General features: G+C 32.4%; 1 protein-coding gene across 1 annotated transcript; it reads left to right on the top strand.

The window, feature by feature from the left end:
* The first annotated feature begins 5606 nt into the window (after positions 1–5606).
* LOC105137970 (probable beta-D-xylosidase 2) lies at positions 5607–10696 on the top strand. The gene is made up of 7 exons (XM_011043934.1): positions 5607–6135; positions 7442–7720; positions 8352–8521; positions 8645–8742; positions 8906–9256; positions 9336–9749; positions 9844–10696. Exons 1-7 carry the CDS (start codon positions 5740–5742, stop codon positions 10446–10448), a joined length of 2313 nt encoding a protein of 770 aa, XP_011042236.1. The 5' UTR covers positions 5607–5739; the 3' UTR covers positions 10449–10696.
* The last annotated feature ends 898 nt before the right edge of the window (positions 10697–11594 follow it).

Genomic DNA, 11594 nt, shown 5'->3' with positions numbered 1-11594 from the left:
TATAATTTTATTTTTTAACAAAGAAAATGAATTTGTGGACTTTTCCAATGTTTTTTTTACCATAAAAAAATTTGCAATAAAAAAACACTTATACATATATCTAATTAAACAAATGGAGAATTATTCATGCCAATAAATATTTAAAACAAAGTTGTTAATAATAAGTAGAGACTAAACTAAAAAAAATTAAGAAATAGATATAGATCAAGATATTTAATCTCACAACATAAGTCATGAATCTAGTTATGTTTAATAATTTTACTTCATTGACTAATTTTTTTATTTAATCAAACAATTTTCCATACTAATAAAATATAAAAGAAATCATTAATGATAACCAAAAACTAAACTTGAAAAATAAAAAGATAAATATAGATTAAAATATTTGATTTCACAGTACTAGCCATGTACCTAGTTGCTTCTAATAATTTTGTATCTTCTAATAAATTCTTTATTTAATCAAATGATAATAAAATTGGTCTGCGTTATGTTGCAGGTTGAAGCCAAAAAAATTTTGAACGGCAAAAAATCTATCTAGACATCGCTGATACGTTTCCTAAAAAAATACATAGATTTTAATCATGAATTCAAAATCATCTATATATTAGATAATATTTTTATTTAATATTGAGATGAAAATATATTGGATTTAACTAAGTTCACTTACGAAACCCGCGAGGATAATCTTTCAAAAAACAAATTGAAAAGCTTTATCCTCAATTAAATTTATGTTAAATGATGAAATTGATAAAAAAAAAATACTTGAGTCAACTAATTAAACTCGTGGTCATACACATCATTTGATTCAATAAATTGTGTAGTCTAGAAATTATTATTCATTTAATTATATGATAATAAAGCACATTAGAGTTTTTTAGTATGACATATTTTTCTTTTAATAAAAAAAAAGGAATCAAGGGCAAGCATCTAGGTTTAAGATAGCAAAAGTAAATCATTAATAACAAATGGTGAAATTATATTTTTTTTAGTTTTATTTTCTTAAAAAAATCATATCATTCATAACGAAGGGTAAATTATTTACTTAAAAAAATTAAGGGGTAAAAAATACATTACATGATAAAAAAAAAATAATTTGAACATTATGGTTTAACCCATCAAATCTTTGATTTGAGTCATGAACTCAACCAAATTCAATAAATCTTGTTATTATTTTTATATTTAACTTAAATATAAAATTAAAAACAAAAATTCCCAACACGTCCGGCCTTTGAAAAGAAAAACCCAAACACATGGGCCTTTAATCCCAAGTCTATATATTTGGGTTTAGTTTTAATTTCTTTTCTTTTAAAAAGGACAACAATCTTTATATATATATATATAAAATTACAAACAACATGTCATCTACAAGGTCCAAATTTTAGTTATTATGATAGCTAGAAAATCAAAATAGTGGGCTTTTGCTCTAAAAACCTAATTTTTAAGTTATTTCAACTTAAGAAGACCTTACCAACACTTTTAGAATATTTAGCAACCAATTAATAAATCCAAAAAAGAATTCAAAAACCCAAAATCAAATTGAATTAAATCTTTATTTCTCGATTTAATTTTTTTTAGGTAACATCAAAGTTTTAAACAACTATTATCAAACTCTTTTTATTTTATGAAACTTATGGACAACAATAACAACCATTTTAGTAGTAAAAAATAATATGAACAATGACTTTCAAATCAGGAACTATAAAATAATAACAATAAACTTTTGTATCAAAATTGAAAGATTAAATAAATATAATTTGAAAAATCAAAGGACTAAATTGATCTTTTCATGAGAACCTTGAATCTGCCATCTATTTTGAATTATTTTTTGACATTGATCAATCTTATCCTTAACTAACAAATTTAAATCAATTAGTTTTTAATTTGGTTCAAAAAAAATGCAATTATTTAATAAAAGCTCAGCATCAAACAAAAAAAAAATAAACTACATAAAATAATAATAAAATACTATAAATAATATATGATTTGTAATTTATGACTAGATCTAGGCCTACGCTACACTACATATCTGTATTTTTATTTGCGGAAAATACAATGTCCAAGCACCATGAAAGCACTTTAAATAAGTTCAGTCATTTAAAGAAAACATGCTTGCACGTGGAGAAGAGCTGACACATTCAAGTTGTGTGTGCTCCGTTATGCCATGGCCAAAATGCCAGATCATCATGTCACCAAGTCTAATGAGTGGTGGCGCTTCCACTGAGCTAATTTGTGTGTCGTGGTTCACAGCGGTGTGGCGGGTGCTTTGCGCCGCGGATGCATGTTGGACAAACAAAAAATAAAATATGTCCTTCTATTTTATTTTATTTTCAGTTATATTTTTTATTTTTTTAATTTATCTTTGATTGTTTTAAATCCTTTTTATTTGATTAATTTTTATTTTCAACTCCATCATTTTAAATAAAATTGTATTTGATTTTAATATTAGATTTGATCCTTATTTTTTAGTAGCTATTTTTTTCTTTTCAATTTCAGCCTTTGAAATTTAGTTTGATTTAGTTTTTATATTAAATTTAATTTTTAATTTTTATTATTATTTTATTCTTTTCAATTTTATCTCATGAGATTTTATTTAATTTGATTTTTATATTAGATATGATATTTATTCTTTTAATTGTTATTTTTATATTATTTTTCTAATTACTTTTGTTTTATAGTTTCATCCTTCATTATTTTATCTATTTTTTTTGTTGAGTTTCGTTTTTATTTTTTCAATCACTTTTTTTTTCTTTTCCACTCTTTTTTAATTAAATTTATTTTTCTAGTTTCATTTATCACTATTTTATTGGTTTGTAGTTTGGATCATAACATTTTCTGGTGCAATGATCTTAGCTTATGCCCCGGGTCACATGTATAAAATGTTAACTCAAATTATATTTTTTATTTCTTGTCAAATATATATTATTTTAATTTTAATTTTTAATATTATTAAAAAAATAATATTTTTATTTTTTAATTTATTTTCTATGATAATAGCACAACCTTATAATCTAAATCATAAATTTTCTATTCCGACTCAAATTGACCAGATAATTTGCTTGAATCTTATGTTTTGGATTTATTGATTTTTTTTTTAATCTTAAGAACTAAATATAATATTATTTTATTTTATGTGTGACCTTTTTTTTAACTTTTTTAATTTGAGGTATTTTTAACCCCCTGAACTTCAAGAATTAATTAACTATCTCTTTTTTTTTCAAAAGTTTTTTTTTTATTTTAGACAAAAAAACCTTTAAAATTCTTGTTTAAGGGTTGCACACCACCTTTTTTTTTTATTTCCAAAGAAGCAAATTGTTGTTTGGTATTAAAAAAAACTTATGTATCCGATTGACATGTGTGAGGATTAAAAATAATTTTTTATATATATTATCTAAATTGCTAGTTTGACTTGTTAATTATGGTTAATCCAATGTTTTTTTTTTCTCTTTTTGATTGAATTTTCATTTCTAGTTTTAATATTTTATTATTATAATTACTAATATTATTATTTATTGCTATTATTATTATTATTATTATTATTATTATTATTATTATTAGCATTACTATTATTATCAATATCAATACTATTATTATTATTATTATTAAATACTCAAAAGATTTATGCTCATGATTCATTGGATAACTTTATCTTAAAATTTCCAATATCTACCAAGTCAATGTTAAGTTTGTAGAAACAACTAAATTGACTTGTATTTTCAGAAAATAAATTCATAAATATTAAGGAATAATTTCATTTATAGTAGATGAGATTTAAAAACTCGACAAGAAATGAAGGATATTTTAGAGGGAAAAAAATTAAACTGTCATGAAAATTAATAATAAACATGAAAATTTGATTTGGTCGGCGAGATTTATTTTACAGAACTTCATTATCAAATATTAGAAATTACAACCACTAATTAAGCTCACATACACAAATACTTCACTGTCCAAAATCCAATTACATTCAACAAAACTCTTTCAAAATTCCACACCAATTCTCTTAAAAGCTAGATCACAAACAAAAGATGGCTGCCACAAAACTTTAATGCTCCTCTAAATTTCCACAGCATATATATATATATATATATATATATATGATCAAAGGTGATACTTTAGCAAGTACAGATAGATCCAGCTAGGGAAAATACAAGCATTTTAACAAAATAATAATTTGCTCTACCAAAAACTAATTAACGAAGACAAAAGGGGGAAAAGTAGATGGAAGGAGACAAAGTTCTGCTATGCAGCTTACACCAATGGTGGAATTCAACCTTCCAGAGAATGAAAACAAGCATTTTAATGTATGACAGAAACAAACCTCGAACAAGTGGGTACTGACTCATTCATAAAACCACTCATGTATAAAGACAATATCCTCAATATTCATGCGAACTCCAAATAACCATGATTCGATATTAAAGATAAGATCTTTCCATGTCCTTTTCCAGATACCTTATCGTTTACAATCGAGGGACAAAACTTATCAGAAATCAGATTGGTAATTAGGATTAAATAAATACAAAGCAGCACGCAGTGTCAAGGTATTGCTCAATCGTTTGGTCGATGGTTTCAAAATATCGACTATAGAAATCTGTGCTTAGATCTTCTGTGATTTCCAAGCTCTTATATCAGTATAACGATTGGATATTCCAACGACATTTTGTGGGAAAGAGATTTTCCTTTCCTTAGTGAGCCGAGCAGAATGTCAATTAAGTTTCATAGTTAATTAGTTTTTGGCTTGTTGGATCAAGACTTTGCTTTTGTTCTTAGCTAATTAGTTGGTTTAAAAGGGAATACTTTAAATTTATTTCTTATCCAAGAGAGAGAGAGAGAGAGAGAGTGTAGTGCTTTTTTATTCCATCGTGTAATGCAATAATGTGAATATCACCGTCCAGCATGGGTTAATCTGATCTGATCCTGAGCCAATCTGACCTCTCTTTCAAGCGAAGCTAGAGCAACTAGCAGGTTGCAACTGGCTGACAACATTTCTTCGCTCGACCACCATGGCAGCCCTCTGACCATTAATTGCCTTGCTCTAGATGTCAAGACCACTGATTTCTACTAGTGTCCTTTTGCAGTGTATTTGCTAGACTCTTCGTTGAAAATATCAGATTGATTCGTTTTAATGTTTTTGTTTATATAGTTCTAACAATTAAAATCAGAATCGTTACAAAAAAAACACATCGATTTCTTCCATTTCCAACTCGTGAACGCTTCGAGAATCCCTGTGGGAACACTCGAAACCCATTATACCAAACACGCCCATAATTTTCTCTCCGTAGGTTTGCTTGCCAACCAAGATAACAGAAGTTTTCAGATACGCAAATCTGTAGAAATATTATCACTGGCTTAAGGGTCAATTGGATGATCTAACCCCACCTGATCATCCTTATAATGCCTCGTGTCTTGGACCTACCATTTCTTGGATTCCAAACCACCAATACAAACATTCCACGTGAAATCTTACACGGAGAACTCCACTCTTATCTTCAAAATGGCAGGTAAATATGTATTAGCAACCACCTTATAGTAATCCCACCACAAGAAAAGGAAAGGGCATAAGTTAAAGGAGCAATATGGTCCTCTAATCATCAAAGTTGTTCTCCCACGTCATCACTCCCATTTCTCTCACGAACTTGTAATTCACCTCGCCTATATGTACTCTACACACTCGGCTCCCTTGGTCTCCATCCCCATTGAAAAGCATTTCCATTTCTTATTATACTGGACTACACCACCATGCCCGTATCCCTCGTTGTTACCCTCTTGGTTCTTTTCTTGGGTGTTTCTCTGCAAACCAGCGAAGCTCTAGACGCCTTTGCTTGTGACCCAGAAGATGGGACGAGCAGGAACTTTCCATTTTGCCAAGTGAAGTTGCCAATACAAAGCAGAGTCGGTGACCTTATTGGAAGGATGACATTGCAAGAGAAGGTTGGGTTGCTAGTGAACGATGCTGCGGCAGTTCCACGGCTTGGGATTAAAGGGTATGAGTGGTGGTCCGAGGCTCTTCATGGAGTTTCCAATGTGGGTCCAGGGACCCAGTTTGGTGGGGTCTTTCCTGGGGCCACTAGCTTCCCTCAAGTGATCACCACATCTGCTTCTTTCAATGCAACTTTGTGGGAGGCCATTGGTCAGGTGAGATTTCATAACCTTGATTTTTATTAAATAATAATTAGACTACTCTGTAAAAGTTAATGGATTAATTCAAGTCATAACAATTAACAAGAATTGTATCAGTTGGAGAACCTTTTGTTTTCTTTCTGTAATGGCGTCCTTAAGTTTGTACATGTGAGCTGGATAGAACAGTCAGTATGGAGGGCAGCCCTTTAGCATGCAAACCTCACCCGGCTCTGTGACCATGCATGAAAAGTGGCAGTTCGAACCCAATTTGCATGGTGGCTCATACAAAAAATGTAGGGACGCCTCCTACATGAGCCAATGTCACTCTACAAAGCTTATAATTACTCTATGAATGAGTGTCATTGTCAATAACCATAACATTAATATGTGATAATTGATACCAAGAAAGAAAAAAAGTAACTATTGATACAGTAACACTCAGGAGAGGAAATTAAATCTCAAGTGTGAGTTATGTTATCACAATCCCGAGGTATTTTTAAAGTATTTTTTATTTAAAAATATATTAAAATAATATTTTGTTATATATTAAAAAAATACAAAATTTTTAAAAATATCATTTAAAACTCAATCTTAAACCTCCCCTTCATATCATGACTGTCATATCATGACTGTGTTCACAATGAAGACATAGTGGTTGCAGCTGTTGCTAGTATGTACTAATTATTTAAAATTCAGACATTAATAAATTTTTTATGCATTTCAATTAATATAAATTAAAGTCAGTGATTATATGAATGCAATAGTTTAAAATTACTGCTAGTTACAACATCCAGTGCACAGCATTTCAAGTTAAGAGATCTTAAAAAATAAAATTAAAGAGATACATATAAATTCGATGATGTGACGACCTCTCTTTTTATGACATGCTTGCTTGCTACGACACATTAAAGAGATAAAACAAAGATACCAAATATTACTGTCTTTACAAAAGAAAGTGGTAACGGAAATGCTCTTACTTTAATTAATTAGAAAATATTAATCTAAATTATCATAATTTGTAGAGTCATTTCTTTGCCAAGTGTGGATGGGGCTGCTAGAAAGCGAATATATCCATGTCTTTTTTACGCCAAATGGGACCTTAATTTTACTTTAATTGCAGGGCTAATCAAAACGGTATAGGAAAAGGGATAAGAATTTAATTTTACCTTAATATAATGTCGGGCAAGTTGCTTCTTTTTTATTTTTTTTTATTTCTATTTCTATTTTTTTCTCTCTCTCAACACAGACGGTAGTGGTGCTAGAATTAAAACTAAATAAAATAAAATTATCTAAAATAAAACCAATCCTGTGTACTGTGCAGGTTGTGTCAGATGAAGCAAGAGCAATGTTCAATGGAGGGGTGGCCGGGCTCACGTTTTGGAGCCCGAACGTGAACATATTTAGAGACCCAAGATGGGGTCGTGGACAGGAGACTCCCGGTGAGGACCCAGTAGTAGTTGGTAAATATGCTGCAAGTTATGTTAGAGGTTTACAGGGGAATGACGGCGACCGGCTGAAGGTGGCTGCTTGTTGCAAGCACTTCACCGCCTATGACCTCGATAACTGGAATGGGGTTGATCGGTTCCACTTCAACGCCCAGGTACATTTTAATTTAACAAATGTTTAATCTATATATGTGCTGCTGCTCTGCATCATGGGAACTATACGATTGACCGTCCATTTTGTTGACTTTAGGTATTGTGTTTTTGGTAACTCTAGCAATAACATAGAGGTGAGGCTCCCCCTTGTGTGGTGGTCTACTTTTGGACATTATGGAATATGAGGGTGGTCCATATATAATTTATTCAGTTTGAGATTCTATATTAAGCTCTCAATATGTAGCTTAACGCTTAATTATATATAACATGATGTAGATAATATAATCTCGAGGTTGAATAATATATACCTTGAAGAGCGGAAAATGGAGTTTAACTTTTTATTTTTACTTTTCACAAAAGAATAATTAAATATTATCGCTTATGACAAAATCGAAGAAGTCGATCAAGGCAGCTGCAAGAGAAGTTAATCCCACTTTTCAGTCTGTCTTTGCTTATGCCCATACGTATCATCATGGTGTCATCCTGATCATTGCTTTGGTCTGTGCACAACTTTCTCCTACCTAAGCCAGACATAACATGGATGAAAATCCACCAAATTACTAGTAATCCTCATGGCTGCTCAAGTGCTATGTGCTGCCTGCCTTCATCTCACGTGTGGGGGTTAATTAACAGGTAAGCAAGCAGGACATGGAGGATACATTTGATGTACCATTCAGGATGTGTGTGAAAGAAGGCAAGGTGGCAAGTGTTATGTGCTCTTACAATCAAGTGAATGGGATCCCCACTTGTGCTGACCCAAAGCTGCTGAAGAAAACTGTACGTGGTCGGTGGAAACTTGATGGGTATGATCAAATCCAAATTAACGCCATCCAGGTTTTATATATATGTTGATGATTGTATATATATAACATGATCATGTAATATATAATTAACCCTTTCGATGCTGTCTGGGATTATCACCACAGGTACATTGTTTCAGACTGCGACTCAGTTGGGGTTTATTATAGTCAGCAACACTATACTACAACCCCAGAAGAAGCAGCTGCTGATGCTATTAAAGCAGGCCAGTAGCCTTTATTCCTACATCACCTTTTGTCGAAGAAAATATATGTGCTGGAGCTACTAATTAACCTCTGTTAAATGGGGTTGGATGAAAATATTAGATGGCAAAACTACCGACGTTCTGATAAAGATTACGCTAACAAATTAATTTAAATATGTTGCAGGTTTAGATTTGGACTGCGGACCATTCCTAGTTCAACACACCGAGGATGCTGTGAAAAAGGGCTTGCTAAATGAGGCAGAAATAAATAATGCATTACTTAACACACTGACAGTCCAGATGAGGCTAGGGATGTTTGATGGTGAGCCATCATCAAAGCCATATGGGAATCTAGGCCCAAAAGATGTGTGCACGCCTGCTCACCAAGAGCTTGCCCTTGAAGCGGCAAGACAAGGCATTGTACTTCTCAAGAATCAAGGTCCTCCATTGCCTTTATCTACCCGCCATCATCAATCCGTTGCCATCATTGGGCCAAATTCAAATGTCACTGTTACGATGATCGGCAATTATGCCGGTGAGTGTTATAGAGCTTGGCTACTTGAACTATCTATAGATATTGATCATTAACAATTTTACTCATGGTCGATTACTAGGTGTGGCCTGTGGATACACAACACCCCTACAAGGGATAGCGAGATACGCCAAGACAATATACCAGCAAGGTTGTGCAGATGTTGCTTGTGTTAGTGACCAGCAATTTGGCGCAGCAATGGACGCAGCACGTCAAGCGGATGCAACGGTTCTAGTAATGGGGCTTGACCAGTCTATTGAGGCAGAATCCAGAGATAGGACTGATCTTCTTCTACCTGGACGCCAACAAGAGCTTATATCCAAGGTTGCCGCAGCATCGAAGGGCCCAACCATATTGGTCTTGATGTCTGGGGGACCTATTGATGTGTCTTTCGCTGAGAATGATCCAAAAATTGGAGGCATCGTATGGGCTGGTTATCCTGGCCAAGCTGGAGGAGCAGCCATTTCTGATGTCTTGTTTGGAACTACTAACCCAGGTTTGGTTTTAGTAGTGCTTGTCCGAGTGTCTTATTAGGCTCACTTCATCAGGAATGTAAAAGAGAATAACGACTCTTTATTTTTGTCTTGCAGGAGGCAAGCTACCCATGACATGGTACCCACAAGATTATGTCACAAATTTGCCTATGACAAACATGGCCATGCGACCAAGCACATCAAATGGCTATCCTGGAAGAACCTATAGATTCTATAAAGGTAAAGTGGTGTACCCATTTGGTCACGGAATAAGCTACACAAATTTTGTTCATACCATAGCAAGTGCACCAACAATGGTTTCTGTACCCCTTGATGGACACCGCCAGGCCTCCAGAAATGCAACCATTTCAGGAAAGGCAATCAGAGTTACACATGCTAGATGTAATAGGCTGTCGTTTGGAGTGCAAGTAGATGTGAAAAACACTGGCTCCATGGATGGAACTCACACATTGCTCGTCTACTCTAAACCACCAGCAGGGCATTGGGCTCCTCTCAAACAATTAGTGGCCTTCGAAAAAGTTCATGTTACAGCAGGGACTCAGCGAAGAGTGGGAATTAACGTTCATGTTTGCAAATTCTTGAGTGTTGTGGACAGATCTGGAATTCGAAGAATTCCAATGGGAGCCCATAGTCTCCATATTGGTGACGTGAAGCACTCGGTGTCACTTCAAGCCTCAATTCTAGGTGTGATCAAGTCTTAAAATCTCTCGTGGCATGACGTCCGGCTATTGAAATGTCTCAAGTAATCAAGCAGCAGTAGCATAATCTTCTCCACCAAAGTCACGGAGTCGGGATAAAAAGAACTCGTCTCTCAGAGTATAAATTAATTTTTTGATAAATTCTTGTTATTCGTTGATGATAGTCCATATTAAAGGACAATTATAATGGGATTTTCAGAAAGAAATGAAGAATTTAAGTTGTGAAACATAACATGTCTTTCTTTTCCTTTCTTTTCTGCCTCTTTATTATTGAAAATAGTAAAAGAGATTATAAACTTTCTTTCTTCAACTTCTTACAGCACTCTAACTGCTATCTTTTCTCTAATTCAGATGTCGAAACTTATTATAAACTCCATATTCACAATTATGCAAATTATTATTCTTGATTTGAGTATAAGATTTGAAACCCAACCCCATATTAAAATTTATTTTATGATTTGAATGGTGGATAAATCAAGTTAATTTAGACTAATCTAAATTTTTATTTATAAAAACCTAAAATGAGGTCATCCAATCAAGTTAACTAGGTTTATCATGCTATAATTGTTATCTAATTATATCTTAATCCAGTTTAGTTTAGTTTTTATTAAAATTTAATCTAGAAAATTGAACCATGTAATGTCTTGTACAAATAATGTGATGTTATTACGAGACAATCAAAGTTCACCCTTTTTTTCAAGGATTATGACCCCATTGTCCCATAAAAATTATCTAGCAAAAATATAAAAAACTCAAAGAAAAACACATCCATGCCTGGTTTGTTGTTATCATTTCTTTTATAAGCTTGTTTGTGGTTTTTTGTTGGCAAGGTTGTCTGTTGTTAAATCAACCAAATTAAGAAACATGTAATTATAGAAAAAACTAAAAAAAAAAAACTAAAAGAGATAGCAGTTTCTCCATGCAAAAATCAATGTGCATATGCTAACAAATTATTGTGGATTTCGTTGGTAATTTTATTTTTTTATTTTGGTTATCAAACTTTTTTTCTTTCCTATTTGAGCCTTTAGTGGCCAAATCAATGGGTAATTAGGTCTAATTTATTAAGGATGGATAATATTGAAAGATGGAGAATCAAAGTGAAAAGGATAGAGAAACTAGGTGGCAATTTCAAATTTGATGTGAAAAGTA

The sequence above is a fragment of the Populus euphratica genome, unplaced genomic scaffold, assembly GCF_000495115.2.
Source record: "Populus euphratica unplaced genomic scaffold, PopEup_1.0 scaffold173.1, whole genome shotgun sequence".
Classification (NCBI taxonomy): domain Eukaryota; kingdom Viridiplantae; phylum Streptophyta; class Magnoliopsida; order Malpighiales; family Salicaceae; genus Populus; species Populus euphratica.
This window is presented reverse-complemented; position numbering and strand designations above follow the sequence as displayed.

Coding starts and splice junctions, on each gene's coding strand:
- LOC105137970 (XM_011043934.1), top strand. CDS start 5,740: ATGCCCGTATCCCTCGTTGTTACCCTCTTGGTTCTTTTCTTGGGTGTT. Junction 9,257..9,335: donor GATGATCGGCAATTATGCCG/GTGAGTGTTATA, acceptor GTCGATTACTAG/GTGTGGCCTGTGGATACACA. Junction 9,750..9,843: donor GTTTGGAACTACTAACCCAG/GTTTGGTTTTAG, acceptor TTTGTCTTGCAG/GAGGCAAGCTACCCATGACA.